Source organism: Camellia sinensis, chromosome 6 (assembly GCF_055761805.1).
Source record: "Camellia sinensis isolate YWXY chromosome 6, ASM5576180v1, whole genome shotgun sequence".
Classification (NCBI taxonomy): domain Eukaryota; kingdom Viridiplantae; phylum Streptophyta; class Magnoliopsida; order Ericales; family Theaceae; genus Camellia; species Camellia sinensis.
This window is the reverse complement of record NC_138966.1, coordinates 167,316,434-167,332,908: the sequence shown is the minus strand read 5'-3', so window position 1 is coordinate 167,332,908 and position 16,475 is coordinate 167,316,434. Positions and strand designations below refer to the sequence as shown.

The window sequence follows — 16,475 nt, the reverse complement described above, 5'->3', positions numbered from 1 at the left end:
AAAAACTTATTTAGTGTATAAAATTAAATGATTATGCTTTGTGAGTTGCAAAAAGTGATAACTGATGATAAAAGGTGTTCGAATGTGGGCGACCAAAGTAATAGTAGCCGAACATAAAATGAATTCTAGGTGCAACTAATTATTTTTGTAATGTAGCGAAAGTTTTGCGCTTCAATTATGTTCTTTATCATGAATCTTAAAAATCATGAATCCTAAAAAAAAAAATTATGCTCTTTATAAAAAATAAAAAATAGTCAGATGGGATGCAAAGACAGAGGGTATGAGCGCTCCCAAGGAGATAACATTCGAGAAAAGAAGAGCTCAACCTGAGTGAGCAAATCCCAGATCCCAGAAGACATGATCTCGACCTAGATGAGTAGGTCCGAGAAAAGAAGAGCTCAACCTGAGTGAGCAAATCCAAGATTCCAGAAGATAAGATCTCGGCACCTGAGTCCGAGAAGAGAAGAGCACAATGAGCAGATCTCAGATCCCAGAAGATAAAAAGGGAACTCAACCTGGATGAGGGACAAGAGTCCTAGAATGAGAGAAGACTTCAGTTTGTATTAAGATAAGACTCTTAGAAAGTTTATCCTAATCTTACTGGGAGTCCAAGATTAGCAGTAATCCTGAGTCCATAAAAGTTAGGCTTCTATTGGGACTAGGTTTATGTTGGCTATAAAAAAGAGGCACCCCCATGGGTCTAAGATATGCTTTTGATACTCTAGCTTGTGAGTTTAGCACTTGATTATCTTTGAGAGATATACTGACTTGATCGTCGGAGTGCCCCCGGGTAGAAGAGCCACCGCCGGAATCTTCTCTTTCTGTTGCAGGTCAGCCAGGTGCCATCTATTCTGCTGGTGCTCTCCAGCTGGTTACCAAGCAGGCAGTATGGTCAGAAAATCACCCACACAATTTGGCACCATCTGTGGGAAAGAAAGAAGAATAGATGGCCAATGACGGACAGAAGGATCAGATTAGAGACAACGCTCCTGTTAAGAGTGGGAGACCTATCGATCTCGACGTTGAAGGGGACGACCGCAACATAGAAACTCGTGACCAGAGTCACGGAGTGAAAGATGCTGGCCAGGAAGGTGACGCACCAAAGACAGCAGATCGAAGCGGATACTACAACGAAGATGACCTCCAAGTATGAAATGATAGATACCTGCGGAGGAACGAAAACCCTTCTAGAAGGGATGCAAAGACAGGGGGCATGAGCGCTCCCAAGGAGATAACATTCAAGTATAGAAAAGCTCAACCTGAGTGAGCAAATCCCAGATCCCAGATCCCAGAAAACATGATCTCGGCCTATATGAGTAGGTCCGAGAAAAGAAGAGCTCAACCTGAGTGAGCATATCCAAGATTCCAGAAGATAAGATCTCGGCACCTGAGTCCGAGAAGAGAAGAGCACAATGAGCAGATCTCAGATCCCAGAAGATAAAAAGGAAACATACAAGATCAGACTAAAGTTGGCCAAAATTGAGAAGTATGCTAGGGCCGAGGAGGACATGCAGGGAACAAAGGCGTCGGAACAAGAAAAAAGAAACGGCTCGCCGATGCGACGCCGAAAATCAAACTCAGGTTGGAGCCAAGTAAGATCAATAGAGAAACCAAGGCCGACAACCTCGGCTTGAATTCAACCTTGGCGACAAGGTCAAAGCTACATGTATGATGAGAACCCAAGTGGATTTTAAGTTCACATTGGGGGCAGAGAGAAGAAGAATGCGTTTATCACTTGTTGAAATTTATAACAATTTACAAGTTGAAGTTAAGCCGAGGTAATTGTTTATCTTCACTTGTTAAAATTTGTAACAATTTACAAGTTGAAGTTAAACCGAAGTAATGCTTAACGCTTATTAAAATTTGTAGCAATTTACAAGTTGAAGTTAAGCAGAGATAATTGTTTACCTTCACTTGTTGAAATTTGTAGCAATTTACAAGTTTAAGTTAAGCCGAGATAATTGTTTATCTTCACTTGTTGAAATTTGTAGCAATTTACAAGTTGAAGTTAAACCGAAGTAATGCTTAACGCTTGTTGAAATTTGTAGCAATTTACAAGTTGAAGTTAAGCCGAGATAATTGTTTTGTAGCAATTTACAAGTTGAAGTTAAGCCGAGATAATTGTTTACCTTCACTTGTTGAAATTTGTAGCAATTTACAAGTTGAAGTTAAACCGAAGTAATGCTTAACGCTTGTTGAAATTTGTAGCAATTTACAAGTTGAAGTTAAGCCGAGATAATTGTTTATCTTCACTTATTGAAATTTATAGCAATTTACAAGTTGAAGTTAAGCCGAGATAATTGTTTACCTTCACTTGTTGAAATTTGTAGCAATTTACAAGTTGTTTAAACCGAGATGATGCTTAACCGAAGTTAGGCCGAGATGATACTTAACCGAAGTTAAGCCCAGATGATGTTTAACCGAAGTTAAACTGAGATGATATTTAACCGAAGTTAAACCGAGATGATGCTTAACCGAAGTTAAGCCGAGATGATACTTAACCGAAGTTAAGCCCAGATGATGTTTAACCGAAGTTAAACGGAGATAATACTTAACCGAAGTTAAGCCCAGATGATGTTTAACCGAAGTTAAATCGAGATGATGCTTAACCGAAGTTAAGCCAAGATGATAACCGAAGTTAAGCCCAGATGATGTTTAACCGAAGTTAAACTGAGATAATGTTTAACCGAAGTTAAGCCGAGATGATACTTAACCAAAGTTAAGCCGAGATGATGTTTAACCGAAGTTAAGCCAAAGATGATGTTTAAACTGAGATAATGCTTAACCAAAGTTAAGCCAAGATGATGTTAAAAATTGAGAAAAGTTTACAAGTTAGGTGAAACTGAGAAGATGCTCAAACACTTGTTGAAACTTGAGAAGAGTTTACAAGATTGAAGACTATGGTTAAATACTTGTTGAAATTTTACGAGCAAAAATTTACAAGTTAAATCAAGGTTATGTTGAAAGAAGTATCTACATACTTGCCAAGATTACCATATTGCCAAGGCTTGGAAGAAGTTTGAACACAGAAGTCTTGTTAAAAGTGAAGTATCAAGTTGTAAATAACACTTGTGGAAATGTTATGATAAATATTTTTCAAGTATTAGGTCAAAAACCGAGATAAGCTGATTAATGGGTACAACCAAGGTGTTACACCCCGAGGAGATTGCACAGTTAAAGACATGTATTGAAGGCGGGCATATGACTCAGGTCTGCAGAAACACTAGGAGCACACTTAGAAGATCTGATGAGGCAAGGCGATCTGAAGAGACCTCGTCGATGAAACCAGAACAAGGGAAGAACAGGCGAAACTGCCTCAGGCGCCAGCAGCTCCGCCTCCCCCAGCACAATAACCTCAGGCAGAAAGACCTTGGGTAATTAATGTAATTCACTCGAAGGTTAACGAGAACGAAATTAAGGAGGAGACTCAGAAGGTAAAGCACCTGCAACATGTCTACCAAGTCAGGGACAAGAGACATCGGGCAGATGAGTGCTTGGGACCAGTAGTGTCTTTTACCGAAACGGACCCCGAGATGGTCCAGCACCCGCATAATGATGCTTTGGTAGTATCCCTCCAGGTTGGGGAGTGCCAAGTGAAACACATCCTGATTGACCAAGGAAGCTCTTGTGACATCACATATGTCCGATGTTACAAGGAGCTTGGCCTTCATCCAGACGATATGGAGCAACCCAATGGCCCAATGGTTGGGTTCAAAGGAACGCCGACGTGGGCACTAAGAGCAGTAAGCTTGGAGATGCAGGCTGGCACCAGAAAGATCACAACAGAATTCACCATCATCGACACTCCATCTCCTTACAAATCTTGGGAAGATCATGGTTGTATGCAATGAGGGCAGTTCCCTCAACATTGCATTAACTACTGCGGTTCCCAACAAAACATGGGGTTGAAGAAGTCAGAGGAGATCAACTGCAGACGGAGAATTGCTCCATGGCAGCAATGAAGTCCACCTGCAGCATTCGAAAATCGGAGAAGGAAGAGATTGAAGACGAGGACATGAAGGTCCTAGATGATGTCGGCAAGGAACCAGCCGAGAAAAGTGAAAAAGCACTAAAGAAAGCCCTCGTCCAAGAGGATGATCAAGAACATTTCTTTCTTATCGGCTCGGGCGTAGCCGAAGAAGAAGAAAGAAAACTGAAGACTTTTCTGAGAGCAAATATAGAGGTGTTCGCTTAGACACCTTATGAAATGTCTGGCATTGACCCCGAGGTCACATGCCACAAATTGAACGTCGACAGGTCGGCCAAACCTGTAATCCAACGAGCAAGAGGGCCAACGTTGATACATGTCGAAGCAGTAGAGGAAGAAGTAGACAGATTTCTGGAGCTCATGGCCATCCGAGAAGTCAATTACCGACATGGCTATCAAATACAGTGGAAGAATGAATAATAATCAAGGAGCAAGGAATGTTAACATCAGCCAACAGCAGACATTTTTTAGAAGCAAAAAAGGTTACATATGCAAAGAAAACAAAAGTACAAAGATAAAGACTCTAAGAACTAGGGACTAAGGCAAGAATGTCGGACTAATCTACTTCAACGGTTGACGGTGGTTCAGCATTGACAGTCAGCTGGGAGAGCTTCTCTACCATTATCTCGACAACAATTTCAAGAAGGGACGTGGTTCTAAGACTATGCAGAAAATAGAAACGAAGGCAAGAATCTGGAAATACAACAAGAAAAACAAGAAAAGAAAAATCATAGTCAAGAAGACGACAAAGTTCAAGAATAAAGCCAAGTGCACAGGCACTAAATAAGTATGTGAAGAACAAGAAAGTAATGAACCAGACATGATACTAGCAACAGAAAGCGGATATGACGAGAACAGTTCCAGGCATTTTAGCAATAAAAAATCAAAAACTTGAAGACAGACGAGAATAGAAGGTAACAGATGGCAGATAAACAGATTCAAAATAAATTAGAAGAGTTATGAAAAATTGAGCTTAATAGCAAGTAAAGAGTTTATGAACCTACCAAGTGAAATGAACGCCGATATGAAAATCGTCGGAGTCAAATAAATGACTAGAAATCGGGAACTCAACAGAGAGTGTGAGTGGAGCAGTTGTAAAGCTCTTGGAGTTTACGAATTAATGGAACCAGAACCTCGGCTAGGAGGTGCGATTTCAAGCAGCTTGGAAAGCATGAAACTTGATTCTTGACACAAGTGGACAGTAAGGTCCAGGGAACTTTGAGGTCTATGAATATGATCTCGAACAGAGGGGCACAGATAAACGAACAGTGTAGGTTCCATCACCTCAGAATACCGAGGTAATAGAACCTAGGGGGCAGTTATGGGGATATATTTTCTAAGTACCAACATGTGGCAAGGTGACGCCGACGTGTCAGCCGAGGTACCACATGTCCTGGTCGGCCGAGGTGATCTCAGCAAGGCCGAGGTTATCTCCGAAGATATCAGAATCCGAGATAAATGGATAAGGGACAACAGTCCTAGAATGAAAAGGGAACTCAACCTGGATGAGGGACAAGAGTCCTAGAATGAGAGAAGACTTCAGTTTGTATTAAGATAAGACTCTTAGAGAATTTATCCTAATCTTACTGGGAGTCCAAGATTAGCAGTAATCCTGAGTCCATAGAAGTTAGGCTTCTATTGAGACTAGGTTTATGTTGGCTATAAAAGAGAGGCACCTCCATGGGTCTAAGGTATGCTTTTGATACTCTAGCTTGTGAGTTTAGCACTTGATTATCTTTGAGAGATATACTGACTTGATCGTCGGAGTGCTCCCGGGTGGAAAAGCCACCGCCGGAGTCTTTTCTTTCTGTTGCAGGTCAGTCAGGTGCCATCTATTTTGCCGGTGCTCTCCAGCTGATTACTAAACGGACAGTGTGGTCAGAAAATCACCTACACAATTTATATTAATTTCAAATTAAAAATTGATAATTAAAAGAATTACTCCTATTTAATTTGTCGTTTCAAGTTATTTTCATAAACTGATTAAAGAATTCTTGTTGAGTTGAATTTTTTTATAGGACAGTGAAAAGGTCTGCTAGGATACATGGCACAAATCGTTTACTAATTTTTAAAAAATTATATAAAAAAAATTAGTATATGAAATGAATGTGTTATGTTATAAGGAATAAATGAACAGAGAGACGTTAGAAGTGGCATGAATTTTTAATGAAATAAAAGAAAACCGTTTGAAGTGTGTCATAAAGGACGAGTGGTCTAATTTGCATTGATTGTGTTTTAAAAAAAAATGAATATATGTTAATGACAATCACATATACTATTTCATCAAATTTAGTATTCAATTTCTCGTAAGTTATCATCTCCTGGTAAGATTATTTTAAGATCGATTTCGGTGATTCGAACCATTCACTTTTTAAGACTCATTGAAAATGATATTCATGTCAAAAAAATTAAGTCAATTAAATATCAGTAATTATATGTTTAAATCATATTTATATATTTTAAAAATATAGACGATAAATATAATTTTAAGAATAACAATCCATTTTTTGTAATATAATTTTGATGCAAACATATAGCTATTGATATTCAATCATCTTATTTTTTATATAAATATTTTACTCAACAAATCTGAAAAGATGAACAATTCAGATAACCAAAATTAGTCTCAAAATGGACCTACAAAATCCAAACGCTCTCTCCATGTAAAATGACTAACTTAAGAGAAACTAAACCCTTAAAATTAATTACAAATGTATATAAGCATAATTCTTTTTTGTGTATGGAAAAATAGCAAAAATTACACCCCACAAAAATTCTTACTCATTTTTTTGTAATTATTTATCCTACCACTAGCTGATTTATAATTTTTCTATACAACTGTGATACAGAACACTAGGTGTATAGCTCTAAATTAAGCTCTACATAGTTGGAGGGGGTAAAAATGAAAAAAGAAAAAAGACAAAAAGACAAATCGTAATGAGGAAAAAGACAAATTAGAGCTCTTTTAGAGCTCTTATTTTAGAGTTCCAAAACATTTTTGTTTTTTTATATATAAATAATCAAAATGACATGATTGTCTTAAATTAGCAAAAAAAATATTTTACTACAATAGCTGGTTAGAGCATTTCCAATCCATCATCAAATGTTTTTTCAAATTTGAATTTGATAAAAAAAAGCCTCATTTTGGCACTTCAATCTTTTCACTAAATTCATATTAAATAGAGAAAAAGTCAAAACTTTTATCGAATGAAAGGGACCTTTCATCTTTCATCAAACTTAAAATGTTATCGTTGAACCGAACATCTTTCCGGATGTCCACTCAAAAGTAACTTTGATAATTTTTTTTGTTTATATCCGGACAACCTTCAGGACATCCGCCTGAACGTTCTCCCGAATAATCGAAAATGTAAAAAAAATTAATAAAAATTTTAATGTTAGTATTAGAGTGAACTGTACAAAATCAAAATTTTATTCAAATTTATAAAAAAAAAATTATTCAACGGCGGAGATAATCTTATTAATTTATGGAAAGAGATTGGACAGGCTGTTTCCAACACTCATGGATCCAAATACCCAATCATAACAAGTCAATAACCGGGTCGGGTCGGATAAAACCTATTCAGGGCGACAGCCTAATCCTACCCGACAACTAACCTAGCATAATTAAATTAACTACTCTTCCTTAAGTCTTGAGCCTTGAGATCATGCTCTAATTATAATAAACAAAATAAAATAATTAGGAAAAATATATAATTAAAAATGGAAATTTTGACCAAGAATAGAAAAACAAAATTTAAAAATAATATAGGAAAAGCAAATGCTCCCTTTTTCCAGGCTCACATGCAACCATCTTATTTTTGGACTCTCTCTCTTAAAAATTCACCTCCCCTCTCTCTCTTTCTCTCTCTCTCTCTGACTCCACATTTCCTACTCAGTGTGTTCTTATCTGTTAAAAGGTAAAATGGAACATCTGCTCTTCTTCTTTCAAATCAAACCTTACCCCCAAATTAACTCTTTTCATTGTTTTTTCTCTCTCTTCCTCTTGCACTCTTCTAAACATGGGTAAAGGGTAATCTTTTTCTCTCTTTCTCTCTCTCTCTCTCCAAAATTGTGTCTCTAGAGCTATGAATACTTGCTGTCCCAGTTTCTTTCTGTGATTCTTCTTTTGTGTTATTCCTTTTTAATATAAACAGTTCTCTGGGTTTGATTGGATGGTGGGGTTTTGTCCAATGCTTTTCTTTGTGTATTCCTTTCTTTGATTTTGGGACTTTTCAATCTCTTTATTAGATTCCCAGCCCTCTTAATTTGTTATTAGATGAAAAAAGAAATAATTTTAAAAAAAAAAAACATTTTTGCATCGTCCACATGCATGTTCTTTATCTGGATTGGATCACAAGGATCTATTTGTTGTTATTCTATTTGCAGAGGAGGTGAGACACAGAGAGGTGGTGGGGTTTACTAACTGAGTCCCTTTTGCCAGCAATCTTGGTCTTCTTTTGAGGGGTCACAGAAGCAGAAAGAAGAAGAAAGAGGTGAGATTTCTTGATCCTTTTCGATCTTTTTTTTTGCTTTTGGGCCCCCTGTAAGATTCTCTTCTTTTGTTTGTGATAACTGTTTAGTTGTATCATTTGGGTGAAATTCGAATTGTGGTTGATTCAGTTCTGGGAAAGATTGTCTGGGATTTTTCAATTTGGTGATAAATTATGAATTGGGTCTGTTTTCTATGTCTAATTCAGTGGTGTGAATGAATGAATTTGGGATTTGAATTGGTGGCAGTGTTGATTCATCATATTCTATTGATTTGGAAGAAGGGTATCTTGTTTGGTCTGCTGTTGTTGTTGGTAGTTTTGTATGTTTGAATTGGTCTTTGATTGGGTAAACTAGTCTGGGTTGGCCCTGCAATACTCCTGAGGCATGGCTGTGAGTATCGATGTTTCGAAGTATGCCCATAGTTCTGTCCACAGTGCTATAGCCATGAAAGACTATGCTGGTCTCAGGAAGATACTGGCAGGCCTTCCACGGTTATGCAACCCATCTGAAATCCACACTGAATCCGCTTCAGTGGTGGAAGAAAAGAAAGCTGATGCCATCTCTGCGGTGATTGATCGTCGTGATGTCCCTAACCGTGAAACCCCTCTTCACTTGGCTGTCAAACTAAGTGATGAGATTTCAACGGAGATGCTTATGATTGCTGGTGCAGATTGGAGCTTGCAAAATGAACAAGGGTGGAGCGCACTCCAAGAAGCTATATGTAATAGGGAAGAAGGGATTGCCCGGATTATAGTTAGGCATTATCAGCCATTGGCTTGGGCGAAATGGTGTAGAAGATTACCTCGGTTGATTGGGACAATGGGGAGGATGAGAGATTTCTACATGGAACTTACATTCCACTTTGAGAGCTCCGTTATCCCTTTTATATCGAGAATTGCACCTTCTGATACTTATAAAATTTGGAAAAGGGGTGCGAATTTGAGGGCGGATATGACTTTGGCTGGTTTTGATGGTTTCAGAATACAACGCTCAGATCAGAGTATTGTTTTTCTTGGTGATGGGTCCGAGGATGGGAAGGTTCCTCCTGGCTCACTTTGCATGATCTCACACAAAGATAAGGAAGTGATGAATGCTTTGGATGGTGCCGGTGCTCCAGCAAGCGATGCAGAGGTGCAGCAAGAAGTTGCAGCAATGTCTCAAACCAATATAATCAGGCCTGGGATTGACGTGACTGAAGCGGTTCTTTTGCCACAGGTGACGTGGAGACGACAGGAGAAAACTGAAATGGTGGGTCTGTGGAAGGCTAAAGTATATGATATGCATAATGTGGTTGTGAGCATCAAATCCAGGAGGGTCCCAGGGGCTATGACAGATGATGAGTTCTTCTCATCCTGCAATGAAAATGAGACAGAAAGTGAAGAGCTTAATGAAATTCTAACGGAGGAGGAAAGAAGGCAACTTGAAGTTGCACTCAAGTTAGATTCTTCGGATTTAAGCAACGAGAATAGTGATGGGATTATCGCGCACCGCCATAGTTTTTATGAGCAACGAGATATTCCCATGGAGGAAATGGGTGGTAGTAGAAATGGAGAGACAAAGCAGGAAAAGAAAGGGTGGTTTGGTGGATGGAGAAAACGAGATAATACTAAGCCTGAAGGGCTGAAGAGGACTACCCCACCAAGAAGTTCACTCTGTGTAGAAGAGAAGTTTGGCGATCTCCTTGAGGATTCTCCATCACAAAGTCAGATTAAACCGGGAAGGCATTCCATGGAGATTGTTGTGAGTAGGGATGAGCACCGTAGAGGAAAGGATACCAAAACATCCTCATCCATAAATTCGGAGAGTGGAACTCGGCGCAAGGATGGAAGCCGTGAAAATGAATATAAAAAAGGCTTGAGGCCTGTCCTATGGCTGTCCCCAAATTTCCCATTGCGGACTGAAGAACTCCTGCCCTTGCTTGACATTCTAGCAAACAAAGTTAAGGCCATTCGTCGCTTACGAGAACTACTTACAACAAAACTTCCTTTGGGTACCTTTCCGGTTAAGGTATGTCTCAAAAGTAATTAATCAGGTTGAATTTTCATATTTGGTTATTTAGTTCAACACTTATGGATGGTGCCTACTTTCTGAATATTCTCTTTTTGTAATGCATATGCTTGCAAAGATGAACTGGTTTAGTATAACTAAATCTGCAGGCTGTTTTCCTTACTTTTCGTATCCATCAAGTTTTGTCTGTGTGGTAAGACGTTACCCTTCTAGGTGGTTTTGTGGGGAGTGTGGTGCCCTTTTGAGGGGTGATAGTGATACAATCCAGCTAAAATCCCTGAAAATAAAATGAGATTGTTTCATGTATGTTCTGAAAGGTAACTGCTGGCCTTTTGGCAAGCACCAATAACTGGTCTATGATGGCCTCTTGCTAGTAGTTGCATTCTACGGTTAGTAGTTTTTCCCTAGAAGTGAAAACCTTTGTGAGCAACGTTTTGAAAAGCTGTTGCGGTTGCCATAACGGTTGCGGTGACGCGGTAACAATTGCGGTGACGCGGTAGCAGTTGCGGGGTATAAAGGCCGTAGCGTAATGGCTGTGGTAACCAAAATCGTGATTTTTTTTTTATATTTTTCGCACAATTTGAAGAAAACTTACCGATACACGGATTTTTTTTTTTTTTCCAGAATTACATTTATCGGTGTTTAAAATAAATTTTGATCATTTTTTGTTAATTTTTAAGTATAATCCAATATATTTCATACTTTCAAAACATTATAAAAGGAACTTTTTATATTTTATTTCAATAATTAATGATTTTAAGAATACCTTATTTTAAATATTTACAAATTATTTTTTTACCAATACCTGAACTAACTAAATAAAAAATATTCACAATTAGTAAATAAAATAATTATAAAATAAAAATTATGCCATAAATTTTATAAAAAAAAATTATATAAGATTTTTTCTTTGGACTTGGATCACTTGAGTATTTGCTCTTTTTTTGCAAGTTTTTGTTTTTTTTGGAAAAAAAGCAAGTTATTCAGAATATTATAAAAGGGTGTAACGGTGTCTAACGGGCCGTTACGACTGTTACGGTACCGCTACGGCCGTTACGTAACACCGAAACGGCTCTTACACATGAATTTCCTTCACACCGCTATAGCGGCCATATAACGGGTGGCGGTGACTACCACAACCGTTACGTAACGGTTGCAGCCTCTTTTTAAAATCTTGTTTGTGAGAAATGCTACAAGTGACACACTATCTAATTGCCATCAAATTTTATATGGAGTCCATAAAATACAGTACATACATAAATTAGAGATGTTAACTTGGTTTGCAACCCCTCATGTTTCCTTTCCAGATTTAGGGCATGGTTCCCTTATCTTCTTCCTTTTGGCATTTATAATCAATTCTGCATCAAAAAAATTTATTTCTACTTATCATATTGATGTGTTAAATTCATGTAGGCAAACAAAGATGTATACATGCTCTTGTAACTATTTATGTGCTTGCGTGTGTACATTGGTATCTTTCGTTTGAGTTTGGGACCTTGGTTAAGCTTCCATTATGATGTGTTTAAAACCTTTCCACTCTTGAAACTGAGTCAACTCTGAAGTTTCCTTACAAGTTTTTTTAGTTCATAGGAATTTTAGAAAAAGGAAGTAAAATGGTTACTCAAAAGGGTCATTAGCTATTCACCATGCCTAATTGACCTAAGTACCTGAAGAAACAGCCATCTCAGTTTTCATGTACTGATTTGGAGGTGATAATTGTGTAGTAATTTGAAGTTTGTAATTTCAATGAACACTAGGGATATATTTGACCTGTGTAGCCTACAATGTTATTCAACAGCCGAAATTTTTTTAAGAACTCTTGAGATGTTATTTGGATTATGAATTTAGAATACTGATTAATTTAGCTGTGGACAGTGGAGGACGCAGGAATTTTAGTTAGAGGGGACCGTATTCAAATTTCACAATTAAATTTTAATTCTTTTATTAATAGCTAAATCATCATACATAAGTATATCAAAAGATACACTTCTATAGCTATACAAAATAAGAATTAAAGATAACACTTTTATGAATATTATTCATCTAAATAGGGGCGGCTCAACAAGAGGTTTAATGCGAAATCTCAATGAGCAACATTTTCTTACATTTAAATTATTATAAATTTTTAATGTAAAATGCATTTTCCTCTCCAACTTTTATAATTAATCTTGAGATTATTCAGTCTTTATTATTATTTGGAAAAAAATGTATCTTTTAATTGGAATGATTTTTTTTTAAAGCTTTATTATTGAGTCTTTCAAAAATGAGAATTTTGAAGTTTTACTATTGAAGGTCTTTTGAATAAGGAGGAATTTTATCATACTTTTATTAGTGGAGCAACTATTTTTGACTTTTCATATGTTGTTCCACACTAATAATTATTTATCACCCCCCTCATATAGTTAAATAAAATATGAGCATAAAAAATTACATACCTCACTATATAAATAAATACAATAAAATTACAACATAAAAATACCCTACAAGCACTCAAAAACTTTTCTTAAATATTAAATTTTAATTCTTTTATTCATAGCTAAATCATCATACATAAGCATATCAAGAGATACACTTCTATAGCTATACAAAATAAGAATAAAAGATAACACTTTTATGACTGTACAAAATAAGAATATTATTCATCTGAATAGGGGCGGCTCAACAAGAGGTTTAATGCGAAATCTCAACGAGCAACCTTTTCTTACATTTAAATTATTATAAATTTTTAATGTAAAATGCATTTTCCTCTCCAACTTTTATAATTAATCTTGAGATTATTCCGTCTTTATTATTATTTGGAAAAAAATGAATCTTTTAATTGGATTTTTGGATAATGTTTTTTTTTTTTTAAAGCTTTATTATTGAGGGTCTTTCAAAAATGAGAATTTTTAAGTTTTACTATTGAAGGTCTTTTGAATAAGGAGGAATTTTATCATAGTTTTATTATTGGAGCAGCTATTTTTGACTTTTCATATGTTGTTCCACACTAATAATTATTTATCACCCCTCATATAGTTAGATAAAAATGAGCATAAAAAATTACATACCTCACTATATAAATAAATACAATAAAATTACAACATAAAAATACCTTGCAAGCACTCAAAAACTTTTCTTCAGATTTAATTTTTAATTATAATGAAAATTTATTAACATAAAATAATAATTTTTTTATTATTTACGAATATTTGAAAATATAAGGACTTGTGGGGGCCACCTCTAACTTGGATGATGGAATCCTTGGAGGGGCCATCCCTTCTCACTTCACCAAGTTAGCAGTAATATAACATAAATTAATGGAGTTTGTGGAAGTTTTGCAGGGGCCACAGCCCCCCCTTCCATCCGCCAATGGCTGTGGAAGTCAGGAACATGCATATGTATTAAAACACCGTTACTCTCTGACTCTCTCAAGTCATTTACCATTCCATTCCAACTTTTAAGTCAGTTTCTATGCTCAAAACCAGTAATTGGTCGAAGTACATTGGAATAACAATATTTCAACAGATCGATACCTCTTTGTAGTTTGTACTTGGTGGAGGTTGGGATGGGGATGTCGGTGGTGGTGGTAGTGGTGGTTGTGGTTGTGATGGTGGGTGGTAGGGTAGTAATGGTGGTAGAGTTGTGATGAAGGTAAGTGGCAGTGGTGGTAATGGTGCCAGTGGCATTGGTGTTGGTGGTGGTAGTAGGATGACATCGCTGGTCATGTTGATGGTACAGGGTGGTGTTGGTAGTAGGATGGTGGCGGTGGTGAATTAAATAAATTTTTGCTACTATCATTAGTTTACATCTTACTCTCCATCTGACATTTTCATTTGGGGTGATCATATCAGTCTTACTTCCAACAGCATCTACAAGTCTTAGTTGTACACGATCAAATCATCTTTGTCAGTTCTTTCTCAATTTATCTCAGTTGGTGTCATTCCTACCATTTCATGAACAGATTCTTAATACTACCAACAAAACAAAAAAAAAGAAAAAAAAAAACAAGTCATGTTTGGAAACAGTTGATCCAACATAAGAAAACCAATCACATTTCTCCTACAGAGATTTTTCTATTTGATTTCTACGGAATTTCTTTTTCTTTTTCTTTTTTCTAAACATTTACAAATGTGTCAGCGGTGTTTAATTATTGTGCTTTTCAGAGTTTTATGAACCAATTCCTTGTTTGATAGATTGGTGAGTTCTGGAAGCAGCTGATGATATAGGCCCAGGTCTCAATATATTCGTTGCTTGTCCACCTCAATATGTTCGTTGCTTGTTCACCTCAATATTGTAATTGTGAACAATTGGCTATGCAATTAGTTTTGCACCAAGCTGACCTGACCTTTTCAAGTTGGTTTTGTGCTTTTAAAGAGAATTCAGAGAAGCATGATACAAGCTCCTCCTCAATACATCAACCCCAACCTCTAGTACAAGTATTTTATAAAACTTGTTGGTGCAGAACTTCTGAAGTTATTACTCCTAGTGCGGTGCATCATTTCCCTTTACAATTCTATCATCGTCATATTAATTAAGCTCTATTGTACTAGAACACATTCAAATGTTGTTGGTGTTTGAAACAGAAGTCATGAGAATTGCAGTAATCTTGAACCGGCTCCTGGTCAAATGGATAAGCGGTTTAACCATGGGGTTGGTGGTTTACCCGGACCGGAACCTAGACCAGTTGATGGGTCAACTGGTCAAACTGGCTGGTCTGGTCCGGTCATCAACTGGTCAAACTGGCTGGTCTGGTCCGGTCATCAACTGGTCAAACTGGCTGGTCTGGTCCGGTTTTTAAAACATTGGAGAATTGTTTTCTTTATGCCCATATATTGCCACTACTAGCTGAATTTCTAAAACAAAGCAAGGTGCTTATTCTGAACCATTAATTGCCATGTAGTTAACTTGCTTCAGTAACATACACCCCTCAGTTGCTTCATTTTATTTTATTTTTTTCATAAGCAAAGATATGCCCAATAGATTGTTACAGGGAGTCATTATATAAGGTTGAGGACACTATCCCTATTTATGTTTTTTTTTTCCCCTTTACTAAGAAGTCCAACATGGTTTTCCAGGTTGCTATCCCAGTGGTTCCCACTATCAGAGTGTTGGTTACATTTACAAAGTTCGAAGAGTTACAGCCGTTGGATGAGTTCTCAACCCCTCCTTCAAGTCCAACCGCCTCAGGCCGAGAGAGCCCCGCTATAATGCCGTCCTCAAGTTCATCATGGTTTCAGTGGATAAAAACTCCATACCAAAGGCCAAATTCTTCTTCCACTGGTGGATCCAACAGCAGTCGGATAGAAAATATTCATGACCCGTTTGCAATTCCTCAAGATTACACTTGGGTTACTGCCGAAGCAAAGAAAAAGAAGACGCAGGAGAAAAGCAAATCAAAGAAAGGAAGAAGTCAGAATCAGTAGCATTTGGGATGAAATTGAGATTCATCGGATTGGTTCGGTGTACCAAGTAAGGGTTCTTGTTCATTAAGTCCGCTAATTTGCAATTTTGTTGAGAACAAAAATTAGGGGGACACAGTGATCCTTTTGTAGGGTGAAAATTTGGTAAATCCATGGGGTTGGGGGGTTATGAAAAGTTGGAAGTTATGATTCTTGCAAATGCTTGTAACCAATATGGAACAATTGTTTGGCTTTTGGTTGATATGCTTACACCATTTATATCATTTGATTAACTACTATCCATTTAATTTCTGACTTCTTCTCTGTTCATCACTAAGGACATGCTGTTTGTTTGTGTGTTTGTTTTTGTTTTTGTTTTTTTTTTTTTTTTTTTTTATGGTACTTGGAAAATGAGTTATATGTACACAATAAAGTGGGAAAGAGAGACTACCATGCCTAAGTGAAATTGCAAGAGCTCTAACCAAGTCAGTCGAAATCAGTACTGTTACGTAATGACAGGATTGTTTTGGATTATAAATTTATCAGGATTGTTTTGGGTTGTAAATTTATAAAGGAATTGAATGTTTGGATTATAAATTTATGACGGAATT

The 16,475-nt window shown here is 37.0% G+C and overlaps 1 protein-coding gene across 9 annotated transcripts; it reads left to right on the top strand.

The window, feature by feature from the left end:
- The first annotated feature begins 7,771 nt into the window (after window positions 1-7,771).
- On the top strand, window positions 7,772-16,172 carry LOC114322148 (uncharacterized). Of its 9 annotated transcripts, none has more exons than XM_028269412.2 (4): window positions 7,772-7,905; window positions 8,375-8,481; window positions 8,726-10,486; window positions 15,541-16,172. In XM_028269412.2, exons 3-4 carry the CDS (start codon window positions 8,864-8,866, stop codon window positions 15,886-15,888), a joined length of 1,971 nt encoding a protein of 656 aa, XP_028125213.1. In that variant the 5' UTR covers window positions 7,772-7,905; window positions 8,375-8,481; window positions 8,726-8,863; the 3' UTR covers window positions 15,889-16,172. The 9 variants fall into 9 exon arrangements, with proteins under 9 accessions (XP_028125213.1, XP_028125214.1, XP_028125210.1 ...); XM_028269413.2 differs by having other exon boundaries at window positions 7,782-7,905; window positions 8,686-10,486; XM_028269408.2 differs by having other exon boundaries at window positions 7,797-7,905; window positions 8,609-10,486.
- The last annotated feature ends 303 nt before the right edge of the window (window positions 16,173-16,475 follow it).